The sequence below is a fragment of the Typopeltis vanoorti genome, chromosome 16 (genome assembly GCF_054136105.1).
Source record: "Typopeltis vanoorti isolate ZY-2024b chromosome 16, IOZ_Tvanoo_1.0, whole genome shotgun sequence".
Taxonomy (NCBI): domain Eukaryota; kingdom Metazoa; phylum Arthropoda; class Arachnida; order Uropygi; family Thelyphonidae; genus Typopeltis; species Typopeltis vanoorti.
Window position 1 is genome coordinate 114,664,469 of NC_143564.1, and position 19,481 is coordinate 114,683,949.

Below are 19,481 nucleotides of genomic sequence, written 5' to 3' on the forward strand. Positions count from 1 at the left end.
TACTTCTGACCCAGTTCTCAGATCCATAAGTTAAAACTGGTTTGAACACTGTCTTATATACAGCTAATTTAGTGTTCTGACCAATTTCTTTCTTATTCCATATGAATTTATTCAATTGACTTCCCACCATACCAGCTTTGCTGATTCTGTTGTCTATTTCTATATTTAATTTACCATCTTCAGTAAAAATCGTGCCTAAGTAGCTGAAATGTTTTACTTGTTCCACAGGTTCTCCATTCACAACACAGTTGACATTTTCAATGATTCTGCCTATTTTCATTGTCTTTGTCTTTTTATTGCTGACCTTCATACCATATCTATTACAACAGCTATTCAGTTTAGTCAGAGAATCTTGCAGACTTGTAGCGGATTTATTTAGAAGTATAACATCATCTGCATAAAGCAAAGAGCTGACATTAACATCTCCAATTTTGATATCAGGTGTCACATAATAAGGTGTCACACCTTATTACTAAAATACTCTGGATTAGAGATAGATGTTGAAAGCTTTTCTGGGTCTGGCTCCCACTGATGAGATCTCAGTAAAGTTCAAAACCAGTCTGGGTAGTGACCCTTCCCATAATGCATAGCGTTATACATTATTATTATTATTATTATTACCCCAAGACCTCATGAAGTCAAAGGCTCATCTGGGAGGTCCTTTTATCTCTCTCTCACACACACACACACACACAGCTCATCATACCGTGCCTTGAACACATTCAAACTCCTTGCAGACACCACACGTGTGGTGTCTGCAGACATGTCTGTAAGGATGTGTGCTTTTGTATTATGGGATGCCTGAGGTAAGTGATTCCTCAAGGGCTCACTTTAGTGAGTACGGGCATGGCAAAACCCGAGGTACCTGATGCTGGACCATGCCTTACTTCATGTAATATACACCTTTTTTTCTTTCCTTCTTTCTTTTCTTCTTGCTACCTTCCCCCCAATGCTATTAGAGTATTCGAGGGCTAGGGGTGAATCTTTCCTATTTTGCTATTTCATCTTTGTGGAAAGGGTCTCTGCAACCCTACCACTTTCTTCTTGCAGTGACTTCACTCCAAAATGCTACTATGATTGTGCCTAATAATGCATCGGCTGTCGCGCAGAATAATCAGAGCCGCGTTCAGGGCTTAGGCAGAGGGTCCTGTTAGAGAAGTATATTACAGTCTCCATCAAAAGTCAGTGATACCATGAATGAGCAACACAGAATGTATAAGATTAATCTTAGAAAGGAATTTTACATAGGTACATGGAATGTCCGGGGTTTACAGATGGGTACTCTTGAGATTGTCTGTAAAGAGATGGATAGGTATAAAATTAACATCTTGGAAATTACAGAGACAAGATGGAATGAAGAAGGTCACTTCAAAAGACAGGATGGTAAGCTAGTTATTTACTCAGGTGGTGACTCAAAACATCATGGGGTAGCTGTGATACTGAAGACAACTCAGGCAAGAAGCCTTCTTGGTTATAACCCCATTAATGATAGGATACTCTCCATTAGACTTAAGGCTCAGCCTACCAATGTATCAGTTGTGGTAGTTTATGCACCACACACGGATAGGCCTGAAGAAGAGAGTGAAGAATTCTATGAAAACTTACAAACTGTTTTGGACTGCCTACCAAGGAGAAACATACTGTACATCTTAGGAGACTTAAATGCAAAAGTGGGAAAGAGTGTGAAAGTCAGGCCGGAGTGTGGCATGTTTGTTCTGGGTGAACGTAACACCCATGGTGAAAGACTGTTGGAATTTGCCTGAATTAGTTATTACCAATACCTGCTTCCAGAAACATCCACGACAGACCTATACTTGGACATCCAACATTGATAGGTCAAGGCACCAGATTGATTACATCCTGGCTCTCCAGCAGTGGAAGACAAGCATCTCTGATGTGCATACTTGTCCTGGAGAAGATTATGGTACAGACCATCAGCTGGTAAGAGCCAAAGTAAGACTAAGACTCCGAAAACTTCCAGGTCAGGCACATTCCACCAGATTGGATGTTAGAGTAATTCCTAGTTGATTCACAGAAGAAACATCAACTCGGCTGGATGATTTTTTGGAGACCAATGAGGAAATCTCACCAGAAATGCTTTGGGAAGGAGTCAAGATGATAATACAGGATACAGCGAAGACGTATCTCAGCCCAATAAGAAAACCAAGAGACCCATGGATATCAGATTCAACATGGGAACTAATCAAAAGAAGGTGGATGGAAAAACAAAGAGACACGGGGACCGAAGAATACAAGAGATTACATAGAGAAATCAGAAGAGCCATCAAGCAGGATAAAGAAAAGTTCTATACTAATAAATGTGAAGAAATAGAGTTCCAGATGAGAAGGTTCATGACTTGAAGCACAAATTCAAGCCTAAATTGAGTGTCATCAAAGACGGGAATGGATCATTACTAACAGAAGAGTTGGAAATCAAAAACAGATGGAAAGAATACTGTGAGGAACTGTACAGCTGAGTAGATAAAGAAAATGTTGAGTCCTCCCACCAAGAAAATTTTGATTTGGAACCTCCTCTACTTAGGCATGAAGTTGAAAGAGCAGTTAAGCAGCTCAACAGCAATAAGGCCACAGGTGCAGATGAAATCCCAGCAGAGTTAATTAAGGCCACAGGGGATGGAGGGATAAGAATGTTTCATAGATTGATTACAAGGATATGGGAGACAAGATCATGGCCTAGAGACTGGAAGAAGTCAGTTTTCATACCATTACACAAGAAAGGTGATATGAAGGCATGCAAGAATTATAGAACTATTAGTTTGATATCTCATGCAAGCAAAATTTTATTAAAGATCATGCTAAATAGGATTGAGACCAAAGTTGAGGCAGAGATGCCCGAGGAACAAGCAGGTTTTAGGAAAGGTAGGGGCACTAGAGATCAGATCCTTTGCCTTAGACAGATCATAGAAAAATATAAAGAATTCAGACTCCCTCTGGTAATGTGTTTCTTGACTACTCTAAAGCTTTTGACTGTGTTGAGCATGTGAAACTGTGGGAAGTAATGAAAAGAATGGGTTTTCCTCAACACACTATCAGGTTGATAGCCAACTTGTATAAGGAGCAAGAAGCCACAGTAAGAACAGGTGTTAGATTGACTGACTGGCTTCAAGTTGGAAAAGGAGTTAGACAAGGATGTTTACTTTCTCCTCCCTTGTTTAGTATATATGCAGAGGACATCATGCGTGAAGCATTGGATGAGCTCAGGACAGGAATTATGATAGGAGGTAGATTGATCAGTAATCTGAGGTATGCTGATGATACGGTACTCCTTTGTAATGACATGGAAGAACTAGGACTAATTCTTGACAAAGTTAACAAGATCAGTAATAACAGAGGACTTCAACTCAATTCTAGCAAGACAAAGATCATGGTTCTCAAAAGAAAAACAGAGAAGCTCTTGAGAAACAAATGTATCTTAATGGAGAAAGAATTGAGGAAGTCAGCAAGTTTGAGTACCTGAGATCCATTATTAATGTGAAGAATTGCTGTTCAGAAGATGTCAGAAAAAGGTTAGGAATGGCTAAAACAACAGTCAGAGACCTGTCTAAAATCTGGAAGGATGGATCTATCTCCATGGGAACAAAGTTGAGGATTTTATATGCAGTTGTTTTTCCAACAGCGACTTATGGATGCGAGACTTGAAACCTAAAGAAGTCAGATAAGAAACGGATATCTGCTTTTGAGATGTGGTGTTACAGAAGGCTGTTGAGGATATCATACACTGAAAGGCGTACAAATGAATGGGTGTTAGAAAAGATTAGTAGAACTTTAAGGCTCCTTAAGGATATTGACAGAAGAAAGTTAAAATATTTTGGACACATAGAAAGGATGGAAGGAGGACTTCTCAGAACAGTAATAGAAGGTAAAGTTCCTGGAAAAAGAGGCAGGGGTAGACCATCAATGAGATGGATGGATGGCATGTGTGGAGTGACTGATCTTCAGAGAGTTGAGGCTGCCAGGAGGGCAAACAACAGGACTACATGGCGAGGCCTAGTGTGGAACATCATCGAGCATCAGAGTGACCATACGGCATCTGTAGATGCCCAGTGAACACAGACAGACGAGGCAAGTGATGTGAAGCCCAGTTGCGAAGTTACTTCATGTGCAAACTTTGCTTAACTTGGATAAAGGATTAAAACAAAAATATAATTTCTTGGTATCTTTAATTTTTTTTGTTTTAATTATTTATTTTTATTTTTAGTATAACCAAGTCGAAAAAACTTTTAACAATAAGTGGTACATAATTTAATGACTTATGTGAGATTGCTTATTGCAGATATTAGGTTTCTGCAAGGTTGAAGAGCTGTTACATAACTCGGATAAAAATCCGACAATAGGGACAGATGGAATATCCACATGTATAACTTGAGTATCAGCTGGAAAGATACCACAGAAATGGAAAGAATATATAATAGTTCTGTTGCACAAGGGTGGTGCAAAAACCTAGGTGTCTATTAAACTAAGGTAACTACCAACCTATAAATATCTCTAGTGTGGTGATGAAGATTTTAGGAAAGTTGGTAAGAACTTGCATACAGAAATGGGTAGACAAACAGACAGGCTATTACTGTGCAAGAGTAGTTTGGATTTACTAAAGCGAGAGCATGTTTTAGCAATTTTCTTATATTTTATAACAATTCTACGGCCAAGTTCGATAAAGGGATACTGTTAGATTGTGCTAAGGCATTTGATAGGATACCACATGAATGGCTATTGCATAAACTGGAAAATATGGGTTTGGAATATAAACTCTTTACTTGGATAAGTGGATGGTAGATAGACAAGTATCAAAAAATGGCATATGATGGGTGTGAATCTGCTAGTGGAGTACCTTGGGGTTCAGTCGTTGGACTATTGTTGTTAAATCTATACATTAATGACATTAGAAAGGATCTAACGTGAAATGTTCATTTGTTTGCTGATGATACAAAAATAGGCCAGGCAATCAAGGATGGATACTACTGATATCCAACACTTACAGAATGATTTGAATAAGCTGGAAATTTAGACAAATAAAAAAAGCTGTCTGTTCAGTGTGAGTAAGTGAAAATTTATGCACTTTGGCATAATGAGATTTCCAATGGCATATTATATTAGTGGGGTTATGTACAAGAAACTGATGAGGCTAGGGATCTTGGCATAATGGTGGATAGGAATTTGAAGTTCAGAGGTCACATAGCAATAACTGCAAATACAACTCCAAGGATAATTGCAGTGTTGAAGCAGCTATGACATGTAAGGATAAGGAAGTCATTTTGCCTCTTTACTAGGCCTTAATAAGAATTGCACCCTAGACTACTTTGTGCAGATTTGATCTCGTGGGTTCCAAGGGGATAAAGAAGCTGTGGAAAAGGGTGCATAGAAGAGCTACAGATATATTGGGATTATGGTATGAGGATGGATTGTATGTACAAGACCCTTGGTGAAATTTTTCATTAAATGGAAAGTGAGGGGAGAACACAGGAGCATTTATGGAAGTTAGGTTTGTTCACAGCTAAGAAAGGAGTAAGTGTTAGATTTTTCTCTCGCAGAGCAGTGAGTGAGTGGAATAGTTTGCCTCTTGGAGGTGAGTGCATCTAGTGTGAATGAGTTTAAGGGAAGGTATGAACAGCTTGTTTGCATGATGTATAACCTCTCTCAATGAATTCTTGACCGGCTGGAGGTCTCAGATAAATACAATAATGATTATTATAAATCTGTGAAATTCAATTATTATTAATATTAAAATGCAGCATATGGTTTTATGTTTATATAAAATTAACTGCCCTATCAGAGCATTAATTATGTTTCAAAGAAGCCAAATTACTTTGTCCATAACATTGATATTGAGTCTAACATGCAAGAGAAAATGCGATAAAGAGATATATTTAAATTGGATCAGTGCATATTATTTCCTACTATTAACTTGTAATCCAAGCTACCTTGACAGTTTCTGAATTAATTACATTCAATGTAAAGTATTTATAATTAGAGGCTTCATTTATTTGTAAATTAATTTTTATAGAGTTGATTGGAATGCTAGAATCATTGTCTGTTTCTGCTGTGTAACCAATTTAGGTAGATTAGGAATTAATGCACCCATTCTAGAACATTATAATAGCTTTATGGATTTTGATCTTCACATCAAGGTCGTCCTCGGAAGTATACACATTGCAAAAGCTATTTTATCATAAGCACTACTGTAAGCTACATGTCTGAAAATCATGTAATCTGTGCCTGATATCTTGTAGATAAAGAACTTATATAATTACATCAATCCTATTCAGAAAACCACAGCTTATTGTTAGAGTTTGCATTACTTATTCCTCTTCACTCCATTGGGAGCATATGGCTTCGACCTTGGATCTCTATCTGACTCTGTGCTTCTCTCTTTATCTGTATCCAAATCTTTCCAATCTTTTTGAAGTTTTCTTCTCTTCCTCTCTGCCAGCTCATCTTTGGTTTACCTCTCTTCCTCTTTCCTTGTGGATTCCACTCTAATATTTGTTTGACTTTGTCCTAGCTGGTTTTCTTAGTACATGCCCTATCCATCTCCATTTTCTCTGATCGATGTCATACATTATTGGTTTTTGTTTAGTTTTTTTGCATTAATTCTTTATTTGATATCTTTTCTGTCCATACTATTTGTAGAATTCTTCTTAAACATTTATTTACAAAGCTTTGCAGTTTTTATTTTTTAATTGCTTTTGTTGGTGTCCATGCTTCTGATGCATAGAGTAGATTTGATATTTGTATTAAATAACCTGATTTCATTTTTTATGCCTATTTGCTTTGAATCTCCATATTTTCCCTAACATGTTAAAAATTATCTATGCCCTCTGTATCTTAGATTTTATATCTTCCTTTGTTCCTCTCTGTTTATTTATTATTGATCCCAGGTAATTAAAGTTCTCCACTGATTCTAAAATTTGAACATCTAGTTCTATGTCGTTTTGTTTATTATTTCTTTTCATTATTTTGGTCTTCATTTTATTTATTCTTAATCCAACATTCAAGGCTTCTTCATTGAGTTTTATTGTTTTTGTTTTCATCTGTTGTGTATATGCTATAAACATATATCATCTACAAAATTCAGGTCATGTAGCTGTTCTGTTAAATTCTACTGTATTCCTTTTGTGTTTTTCATGGCATTTCTCATAACCCAATCTAAAACAGTAAGAAATATTGTTGGGGAGAGAATGCAGCCTTGTGTAACATCTGTTTTAATTTCAAACTTTTCTGAAAGTTTTCCATTGTGTATGATTTGTATTTTATATTTTTCATAATTTTTTTTAACTATGTTGATAAATTTACTTGGTATACCATAATGACATTAATTTCCATATTGCTTCTCTGTCAATGCTGTCAAAAGCTTTTTTCAAAATCAACAAAGTTGATATAAAGATTTGACTGTCATTCTATTAACTGGTCTATTATTATTCTTAGTGTTGCTATTTGATCTATATGACCTGTTGGCTCTAAATCCTGCTTGTGTCTCTCCTAGCTTTTGGTCTATTTCTGTTTTTTTTTTCTTTCTTTTTAAACATTATTCTTGTTAATATTTCTCTTCAATTATTGCCATCAGTTAAATCTCCTTTGTTTTGGTATTTTGATCAGTAGCCCAGTATTCCATTCATCTGGCCATTCTTCCTACATCCATATTTGGTTAAGAAATGGATAGAGTATCTTCTTCTTAGCCTTTCTTCATCCACTGCAGGACATAGGCCTCTCCCAACTTCTTCCATTTTTTCCTCTCTTTTGTCTCTGACCACCATTTCACTCCTCTCCATGTCTGGATATCATCTTTTTCTCTGTCTTCCACTTTTTCTCTCTCTCTCTCTCTCTCTGTTGCCATTCTGTTATCAATCTTGTCCACCTTTCATCTCTCATTCTCCTTACATGACCAACCCATCTCCATTTTGAATTTTTTTATCACTTCTATTATATTTCTTACTCTTGTTTGTTTTCTTATTTCTTCATTCTTAATTTTATCCTTTTTTTAGTAATTTTCGGCATTTTTCTTTCCAGTTTTTTCTGTGCTATCCTCAGATCTTCACATTATTTCTCTGTTATGCTCCATGTCTTGCTACCATATGTAAACGGTGGTATCGCACAGCTGTTGAATATGTTCCTTTTTAAACACAATAGTAGTTCTCCTGTTATGTTCTTTCAGTATATTAAAGGCTCTATTACTTTGAATGATTCTTCTGTTGATTTCTTTATTTTGTCTTTCTTTAAAACTTACTGTTTGTCCAAGATAGATATATTCATCTACTTGATCTGTTTCTTTTCTGCCTATAGTTATTTTGTCCTCTTCATTTTCTTTTGTCACATAGTTTGTTTTTTCAATATTTTAAGTCCCATTTTTAGGCTTTCCCACAATCATTCATTTGTCATAGATTGTAGTTCTTCTTTATTCTCTGCAATGAGTACTATGTCATCAGCAAATCTTAGATGGTTGAGATGCTTCCCATTTATATTAATTCCTTTCTCTTTCCGATTTAGTTTTTTAATATTTCTTCCAATGTTGCACTGAATAGTTTGAGTGAAAATGGATCTCCCTGTCTTATTCCTCTCTGTATTCGGAATGGTTTTCTTGTGTTTTCAAGTTTTATTGTTGCCATTGCTTTTTCGTATAGTTTATTTATTAGCCTAATATATTTCTTTTCTATATAAATTCTGTTTTTCCATTGCTTCTATCACTTCTTGAAATATGGAGTCAAAAGCTTTTGTGTAACCTATAAACATCATATGAAGGTCAATTTGGTATTCATTAATTATTTCTATTAGTTGGTTTATAGTATGAATATGGTCTATTGTAGAAAATTTTTTTCTAAAACCAGCTTGCTCTACTGGTTGAGCTGCATCCAACTTTATCATTAATCTATGATAATAGGCTTTGTGATAATAATTGTATTTCCTTTTTTGTCTTTTTCTTCTCCTTCTGTTTTTCCTTCTCCACTTCTTCCACCATTATTTCTGGTATCATCTCAGCTTCTTCATTTTCAGTGGATCCAAGATAGATATCCTCATGCATCTTGGTATAAAAGTCTTCACAGTCTACAAGATTAGGAACATAATTACATTGTTCAGGGGTGTTTTCTTGTTTGATGATGTCATTAAATAACAAATTCGGTTCCTTCCATAATGTCTTATCTCCTACCTTTTTAGATGTTCACCAGTATTGTATCTTCACCTGGGCTTTTGTTAAATTTCATTTCTGCAGTTACTTTCTCCTCTTCTTCCACCATTATTTCTGGTATCATCTTGGCTTCTTCATTTTCAGTGGGTCCAAGATAGATAGCTTCATGAATCTTGGTATGAAGATCTTCACATATTTTCTATTTCATTTCTTTTGTGCTTTATCTCCTTGTTTTTATTTTTGAGACATGTAATCCAGTTCTTTCCCTTATTGGTTTCCTTTCTTATTACTTTTAGTGATTTATTCTTTTCTATAATTTCTTTTATTTTATTGATGTTATGGCATCTAATATAATTTCTTATTTCTCTTATATATTGAAGAGAGTATATTCACTGTTAAATCTAAATTTATATCTGCTTTTAATAATTCATTTGGTATATCAGCTATACCAGCTGCTTTTTCCATTTTTTACATTCTTTTTAGTGCTTTTTGTATTTCACTTTTATTATTTCTTTGGTGCTTATTTTTAATTTTTTTTTTTCTTTCTGGTATTTAAATTTCTTTTTCAGGTTTTTCTCTTTCATTATCCCTTTGAAGTATTCTACCCATCTTTCTATTTTCTTTTTATTATTGTTTCTTTTATTTCCTTGTTTGCCTTTAAATGGGGTGTTGCTACAAACCAAGGAGCACAGAGGGTGGGAACCAAGAGATGTTTAAACAGTTGAGTTTGGCAAGTGCAAGAATGATTGTTATGGGAGATTTTAACTACAGTAGTATAAATTGGGGAGAGGAAGATGCATGTAGCAATAAGGGAGTGGAATTTCTAGAATTCTTGAGGGATAAATGTCTTAGGCAACATGTAATAGACGGAACAAGAGGTTCAAGAGTTTTGGATTTGGTCATAGCATCAGAAGAGTTGATAATAACTGAGATGACATCTCCCCCACCAGTTCGAGAGCGTAACCATGTGGTTTTGACTTGGAAGATGAATAGACATGTACAAGTATCAAAGAGACATGAACATATGTGGAATTATAAGGCAGGTGATTATCTTATACATCAACTTGGGAAAGTTTCAAGGAGAGAGAGAGAGAGAGAAATTGAAAGGCCAGGATATCATTAGCACTTGGGAAATTGTGAAGGAATATTTGTTAGCAGCAATAGTAAACTGTATTCCACAATTGAAGAAGAGGACACAATTTGGAGTAAAGTGGATGACAAACAATATTAAACAGGAACTGCATGTGATGAAGAAGCTATGGAAGAGATATAAGGAGACAGGCGAAGAGCAGATACATGAAGAATATAAGACACAGGCCGGAGAATGACTAGTATGGTAAGGAAAGCGAAACTGGAATATGAGATGAGATTGGCCCTAAGATCCAAAGAAAATCCTAGGGAATTTTTTAGCTGTGTGGCCAGTAGGAGGAGAAATGATTGTGGAAGAATGACATTGTGGGATAAAAATGGGAATAGTGACTGAACCAGAGGACATAGTGGAATTGTTCAATGAACATTTTATTGGAGTATTTCATCCTGGAGGAGTAAATTTTAATACTAGAGGGATAGGGAAAGTTCGAGGTTTAGAGGTGCAGGAGGAGAGTGTGTTCCAAATACTGAATACTCTGGATGTCAGTAAAGCTGTGGGACTGAATGGTATTTCACCATGAGTTTTGAGAGAACGTGCTAAAGAAATGACAGCTCCTTTGACCTAGCTTTTCAGTGAAAGTCTAGATACAGGAAAGGTGCCAAGGGAATGGAAGGAAGGTAAGATTGTGCCATTGCATAAGGGCGGTAGCAGACTGGAAGTGTCTAATTATAGGCCAGTTTGTGTGTCATCAGTAGTTGTTAAGATCTTGGAGAAATTAGTGAAGGACCGTATATAGCATTGGGCAGATGAGGGTAATGTTATCTGTGAGAGTCAACATGGATTTGTTAAGGGATGCTCTTGTTTTAGTAATATGCTAGTCTTTTATAATAAAGTTACAAGAGCAGTAGATGAGGGAAAAGCATATACTGCCATTTTCTTGGACTTAGCGAAAGCATTTGACAGGATGCCACATGATAAACTGATATTTAAGTTTATATATGAAGCTCTTGGGTTTGGATGTCAGGTTGGTCAACTGGATTCAGGATTGGCTGTCCAATAGGGTATCAGAGAGTTGTGCATGGTAGTGCAGTTTCAAGGAGGCAAAGGGTTACAAGTGGGGTCCCACAGGGCTCAGTACTGGGACCTATATTGTTTAACCTTTATATCAATGACATTGTCAGTGGATTGCAGGGGAATATTCAGTTGTTTGGAGATGATGTGAAGCTGGGAAGAGTTATTAGTAATAGTGCAGATGTGGTAGTCATGCAAGAGGATCTGAATAAGCTAGACAGATGGACAAATGACTGGGGGGGGTGTCGGTTTAATGCAGCAAAATGCAAGGTCTTGAGGTTTGGGACACATTGATGGCATGCTGCATACTATATTGGAGGAACTGTACTAGATGTAGTAGGGGAGATAAGAGATCTGGGGTTGATGATTGATAGAAACCTGAAATTCGGGGGACATATTGTAAAGGTGGACACAGGGGGTTGCTGCAATAATGAGAAAGATGCTGACCTGCAGAGATAAAAGAGTTATCATTCTGTTGTATAAGACCCTGATCAGGCCACACTTAGACTGTTGTTCTCAGATTTGGTCCTCAGGATTTGAAGGCGATAAATTAACTGTGGAAAGGGTACAAAGGTGGATAACAAAGATAGTTTGAGGACTGTACACTGTTAATTATGAAGATCGGCTGAGGGAATGTGGACTGCAGAGTTTGGTGGATAGAAAAAGGAGAGGTGATATGATTGAGACTTTTAAACTGTTGAGAGGTGGTTAAAGGTAACACTGGGGAGTTCTTTCACTTGGTTGAATAGTGGGAAGGAGTGATGACAAGGGGCCATCCCTGGAAATTATGGAAGGAAACTGTAAGCAAGAGGGTGAGGAGTGGTTTCGTTGCATGGAGGATGGTTGAACCATGGAATGCATTGCCTGATAGAGTGGTGAGAACGGTCAATGAGTTTAAGGAGTGGCATGATAGACTTTGTGTTTCCTAGACGGGACCTCCTGCGATGAGTCTTTTGACTCCATGGAGGCCTGAATAATAATAATAATATCTCCTCTTCTTTTTTTCTTGCCTGTTCTTGTAATGTTTTAGTATCACCTCTATTAGCTGCAATTTCTGCCTCATTTAGTAGGTTTTCAACAAACTCCTTCCCCCTCTCTCTCTCTCATCTTTTCTTGCATTTTTCTTAATCTCTTTATGTATTTCTTTACATTACTCTTGTAAGCTGATGTTATTCTTATCTTATATTGTTTTTTTTTTCTTAATTTCTTTTGTTTTTTCAAATTTGAGTTTTGTGTGTGAAGATATCTATTCTTTGTCTTTTCTTCTATGCCCTCTTAGTATTTTTTCTGCAGCTTCATGGTATATGTATTTAATACCTGTCCATATTTCTTCTGTGTTTCTGAATTCTTCATGTTCATTGTGTCTAGTCTGAGTAAGAGCATCATGTCTATTTTTAACCTCTACTGCATATTTGTTTTAGTTTTAGTTTGTTTGTGTTATACATTCTATTTTTGCCTATTACTTTCTTCTTGTTCATTCATCTTATTTTAATTTTGCCTATTACAAAAATATGGTCTGTATAAGACCATTTTTCTCCATTTTAATTGTATCATTATATGGTCAATTTGGATATGTTTTTCCATCTGGTGCTCTCCATGTTACTTTATGTATATTTTTATGCTTAAAGATGGCTCCTCCGATTACTGATTCATTCTCCATGCAGAAATCCAGTAACATCTCTCCATTTTTATTTATGTTTCCTATACCTTCTTTTCCCATTATCATTTCTCTACCTGTATGATCATTCCCTATTTTAGCATTTAGATTACTATAATTATATCCCTAGGATTTGTCATCTATTGTTTTTTGTAATATATCATAAAATTCATATTTTTCTTTTTCATGTGCATTATTAATTATTAGTTGGTGCATATACATTTATAATTGTCACTTTATAAGAATCTTGAGTTAAATTTTGCTTTACTGGGCATTATTATTTTTTCTCCTGAGCTAAACTATATCAATCCCTGTTCATTCCATCTCGTCTTGCTTATTTCCAATAGTTCAGTTTTGAAGCCTTTCATTACTTTCCTAATATTCTGTTATTATTCATGTTTTTTCTATCATTGTAGTTCTTTAAGAATGCCTGTGGTCTGTTTTGCTAGGTATGTCTTTTTTTTTTTTTTCTGTTATTTTGTGCAGTGCTCTGTTTGTATGGAAATATTCTGCATAACCTTACTTGAGGAGCACCAGAGTAACAACAATTGCAGCAAAGCTATTATATCCTATTATAAAAGGTTTATCAGAAAAAATGTTGTAATTTATGAACATATAATATCAAAACCCCTTTTATATCCCCTGTTAATAAAACACCAAGCAGTTTAGCACTTCCTGGGATTTCACCCCCCCCCATAAGCACATTCGGGAGTATAAATTAAATGTGTGTGTGGTATGGTGAAACTGGATGCATGGTAAAAATGAAAAGAGAAATACAGCCATTCCATTGATTGATTGGAAAAGCACACAGCTTTTACTTCCAACTAAAACTTGATTTGAGAGAAAATTTAAGGAAGCCTTTGGAAGTTTCAAAGGCTTCTTTAAATTTCTGTTCATTTCTGATAATAATCATCAGAAATGATGAATATAATGCCTTTCTATTCAAATCTAAATAGAAATGATGGCTTGAAAGATCTCCAAAATCTCCATTGCTCCTCCAGCCTCTACAGCAGCTTGTCCCCAGATAGCATAGGTTACATGACAGTAATTTCAGGTTAATCCACCAATTTTGACCACAGTATCAATTTATAGACTAAAGGACTACAAAATCAAGAAAAAGTCAACATGAAAACTCAGTTTTTATTTTTTAGGCCAAAGTGTAAATTAACAAGACTTCAAATAAATAACATGACTAGGTTTTCTTGCGTCACTATGATAATAGAAAAGAACAAATAACAATACAACAAAATTTTAGGAAATTAATATGAACCAACATAAGCTGTGGTTTTCTGAATAGGGTGTAATTCAAAAGTTTTTTCACAACAAAAGGTTAGGCTAGATGGGTCATGTTATTTTCTGATGTATTGCTATGATAAGGTACCTTTGGTGAAGTTGCATCTGTATATACTCTGAGGACGACTTTGGTATAAAGGTCAAAATGTAGACTGATTTTAATTAGTTATTTAGCTGGAAAATGGTAATTTGATTCATAAATCTATTATGGGTATGACCTGCCATTTAATCACATTGAAAGAAAGGATACTAAGAAAATATTTGTCCACTACTCAGTCAACAGACAATGGATCCAAACCTTCGGTCTTGTATGTACTTTTTACAATGTATGTGAATGTGTATTTATTTATTTATTTTTTTATTTGTATTGTTTGTTTGTTTCGTGAACTGCCATACATTAATTGTATCTATCTACAGCATTTACCAGATAGGAATTGCACTATTACTGGCATTCTAACTGGTTCTGTAAAAATTACTGTTCAAATAATCGAGGGTGCTGATTGCAAATTATAGGGTAACCTGAATTTATCTGTGACCACTCTGGAACTCTTTGGAGTGGAGATTTGATCCACCAGCTTGAAATCCTGTAATAACCTGTACATTAGTGGTTACAAAACCACTTTATCCACCCATGGCAATGTTCTGTCATGTGTGTGGCCACGTGATTAGAGTCAGAAGTATAATGTGCTTCGTGAACATCTGGAGGTTACAATCTTTTGGAAAAACAATATGAAGGCTACTCCATAGAGCAGAGGTTTTAAATTGGTTTATTAAGGTTGCAGTTGCCCTTAGAAGAAAGATGAGAAATGACAGTACCCACTTTGTTAGAATAATAATGAAATTATATGTAGAAAAGGTATAAGTCAGAAACAGGATATCCTTGAGCAAGTAATTCTGCAATATGCCTCTGATATGAAGACTGAATGTAAATTTCTTATTGGTGTTTCTAATTTCAAGTAAACGAGTTTGAGTAGACTTTAAATCATTCGAAGTTTGCTATCATCTTAAAGTTATAGTAAGATCTTCAGAATTATGAGTTGACAACAACTGTAATGATATATATATTTAAAATGAAAGTATGTTATTTTATGTGATATGTTTGGAAAACAAATGAGCAGGTTTTGTTAATTAATTAAAAGTAATATATATTCTTTGCTTTGTTTTTGCAAATAATTTTGCATAAAATAAACTGAAATAAGTATGAAAATGAAGCTTATCATACATTATTATATACCATTAAGATTGCTTAGTTAATTTAGTTGAAATTTATGATTAAATACAGTAACTTGTTACAATAACACAAATGTAAAACAATTTTAGATAAAAAGAAGCTAATTTATTTAACTCTCTGTGAAATGTTTGCACACAGATACAAATGATTTGCATTATTTTTTATCTGAATATGATGCTTTATGAACTGTTGAGAACATAGGTTGAGGGAAAAAAGTAGTGAAAACTTTTGTTTTTATTTATTATTGTTTTATTTTCATGTACACATTGCTTATATTCCTTCATTATAATCATTGGCTACTTGGATAACCTTTGCCCACACTTGGTAACTGGGAAATTCCATCTGCAAACTGGTGTTTCTAAACATGCACAAGTCCACTCCTCTTTGATTACATCTGGATCATTGCACAAAATCAAATTTGACTCTTAGACTGGCATTTGCTTTTAGCATTTTCTAGCACAAAATTACGCCCATATCCTTCTTTAGTTCTTTTTAATATTTCTTTTTCTGCTCCAAACATTACTTTTCATGTACCCAACTCCTAACTGTAAAATTCCCAAATCTATCTTAATCTGTCCAGAAAAGGGCAATTTGGTTAATTAATGACCCTGTCCCCATCACAAACTCATTACCACTATCTCATGGTTCGTCTTTTCCGCCACCTTACCTTCTCTATGTTACAGATAATTCCATGGCTATTATTTCACTGAACTGATGAAATGATATCCATCATTTCTCCAATGTCCCCTCTAAGGCAATATTGACATGTGAAGCAAGAAGCAAACATACATATGCAATCCAATCCAAAAACCCACTAAATTTGCTACTTCCTTATCCGTCATGCAATGTGCTTCTGTTCTCTGAAACAGGAGCTAAGTGAGGAAGGTATGTCATAGAGTGCAACCTTCAGCTTTTCAAAAGGAATATCAGAGGCTTCTTCTCTCTAAACCCTTAACCATGCTAATGTACTATAACTTTTGCAAACACATGTGTGATTAATATAAAAATAACAGTTTGAAATGTCAGCAATGGCAATTTATGATGATTTTACTACTTTTTTCCCTCAATCTTAGTAACAAAGGCCACCTCTTATGATTTTGTTTCTTTATTCTTTCAGCAGCAACACTGTGGAATAACAGATTACCAGATTTCTGCAGAAATGCAAAGGCAACATTCCATCCATATTCAGCAGATGGTTCATTTGCAGCCCTCGCTTTATATGACTTCGGTATCTTCACCTCCTTCCATTGCTGGGTCACCCATTCATGAAGCACACTCTTGTAGTACCAGTTCAGCGACTCTTACTCAACATCTGCAAAAACTTCATCTTCAAAATAGAGGAAGTCCTGTTGGCTATAGTATTCAAGAAGGGCCTTTACAATCTTTTCAAAGGGTTCAGGCACTCTCAACACCACATCACAGTAGTCCACCTCCAGCTCCTCCATTGTATCCAATGGAAACATCAGCCACAAGTATATCTCCTACATATGCAGGAGTAACGAGTATAGCTTCGCCAACAAGTACTTCACCACCCTCCAGTTTTCCAGAATCCCCAACACATGTTGCTTCAGTGTACCCTCGAATACAAACATTTCAACAGTTGCGAAGTGGTTCTCCTCCAGCTTTTCCAAATCTTGGTATGATACAAGAAGATGCTACAGAGCATACTCCTGTATCTGGTGGTAGTGATACTGTATTATCTGTTGTATCTGGCAATGATAGTCCGTTAGCCTCCCCCTCCTGTAGGCAAAGGATCTTTCCTCAAATTAGCATTACAGATGAAACTGGACATGTTACAATGTCACCTACCATGACCTACTCTGATCCATTTATGGCAGAGATTGCCCAACAAGCTCCAAGAACATTATCACCACCAGAATTAACTCAGTGCTCTGCTACTCAGACTCAGGTAGATTCCACTGACACTATCAGTAGTGTAATTAGGATAGGTTCAAGGTGTAATGTGAGTAAAGAAGCTGAAGACTCTGTAGAATATTCAAGTAGTAGTTCCTCTAGGTCATTACTTCGATGGGCTACTAAACATTCCATACGACAATCTTATGTCCATGCCAAGCATCTCAGACAAACTTTTCCTCCAACAGGCCATGTTACACCACCTGGAGGTGGTAAAAGAACAGTGGGAACTGGACTTGGCCAGCATACTTCATGTAGTGATCCAACCTCTCAACAGTGGTCCTCCAAACAATCATATGCAGTCTGGAATAAAAAGTCTGCATTTCGGGAATTACATAAGACTCCTAGTGGCAGTGTTCATGTGTCATTGCCTACTAAAGAGCAATCTTTCACCTGTGAAGCTGACATATTAAGAGAGATTCAGCAACAGCTAGATCCAATAGTTCGAGGACTGTCTCTCATGTTACAACCTTCAGAGAGAGGACTTGCAGTTGAACACCCAGCAGGAGTGCAAATCGAGTTAGAAGTTTATGAAGGGCCACATCCAGATGACAAAAGGTTAAAGATGAGAAGAATATCTGGAGATAGTCTACAGTATAATGAGATTTGTCGTGAACTGATTGCTTGTATGAATATATAATATTTACTAAGTTAGTTAATGTGAATACCGAATTGTTGTTTGCCTTCTTCCACTTCTGTATTCCTAATCTGTTAAGGCATGGAAATGCTGTTTAATTGAAGAAGTGGAACTATTTTCTGCTAGTCATGAAAGAAGAGACAAAATGCTCTTCATTGTTCAAAAACTGCTGTTTTCGTGCAGCATCATGCCTGAGTCAGGAGAGGCCTTAGGAAACATATCATCCATTGCTCACTCTGTACAGAAAAGCTTCTTCAGCAAAAGTTCTGTGTGTGCTGATTGTGTATTTTTCAATCACAGCTGTAATGATAAAGTAAGTCAAAGCACATACAGGAACTTGAGTTTAGTATTGCTCATTGTTAAGGACATTGCTCAATGTTACTTGGCTGTCGGTGTTCAGATATGTGATGGTAGTCATGATAGTTATGGCTGAGTAGATACAAGATATAAAAGCCTTGTTTGTGTTACCAGCCACATCATTGGTAGTAGTGCTGTATGAAATGATAAGAGCTGTGTGTGTGTGTGTGCGTGCGCATGTGTCCACTCTGTGCATGTTTTTACATGCAGAAAATATCAATGATGTGTGTGTATATGTGTATATATACACACACAGACATGTATGTGTATATTGCTGTAGTAACACAAACAGGTGACTTTGCATTCCTCCAGAAAGTTGTAGTAATGAATCAGTATTGCAGATCTTCTAATCAAGAATAATGGTAATTACCATGTATTAATCAGCCAGAGTCTAATTAGGTTTTTGTCATATTAGCATTGAAGTGTTATAAATGTTACTTGAATGAAGTGCCTCTAATATCTTTTATTCAAGAAAAATTTACATTTTAATTAGTGTACACAATAATTAAACATCTGCACTACATTTATCACAATTACTAAACTTTTAAGCTTTTGTTCATGCACATTCCAACAAAGAAAAGGCTATCTTTGTTCAGCTTTTTTTTTTTCTTCATTTGTCAAGACATTAAAGTACTGAAATATATTTTTCTTGCCTTTTGTTTATTCTCTCTATTATACTCATTCAAACACTCTCTCTCTCTGTCACTCCTACATACATGCCTGCATGTGCACACACATACATACATACACAAAGGTAATACCATGCGGCATTCTAAACCAAAGAAATATCCTATAAATATATTTTACTATAAATATAATAACCATGAATTTACCCACAGCATACAGATTTTTTTGTTCATTTGTCCTTTTCCTTCTCCAATCTCAGCTGTTATATAACTTAATGCAACTGCAAAATTTTAGTTAAATAAAAGGTTAAAATGAATGCAGTTTTTAACTTCAAAGACTCATTAAAACACCATGGATGGCAGAGCTAAGAAATTAGATTATGTATCTATAAAAGCATAATTATGATCTACATTATGTTTAGATTTTTAAAGTGAATCATGATTTTAATTGGTTTCAAAGTTTTTA

The 19,481-nt window shown here is 35.6% G+C and overlaps 1 protein-coding gene across 3 annotated transcripts in view; it reads left to right on the plus strand.

Annotated features, from left to right (window-relative positions):
• Sik3 (Salt-inducible kinase 3) overlaps positions 1–19,144 on the plus strand; it is a 328,804-nt gene extending 309,660 nt beyond the window's left edge. For 2 of the 3 annotated variants that reach the window (XM_090406156.1, XM_090406154.1), the window contains exon 15: positions 16,599–19,144. In XM_090406156.1, coding sequence (XP_090262282.1) covers positions 16,599–18,035 — 1,437 coding nt within the window. In that variant the 3' untranslated portion in view covers positions 18,036–19,144. The remainder of the gene's footprint in view (positions 1–16,598) is intronic. The other variant, XM_090406155.1, reaches the window with a different exon arrangement.
• The last annotated feature ends 337 nt before the right edge of the window (positions 19,145–19,481 follow it).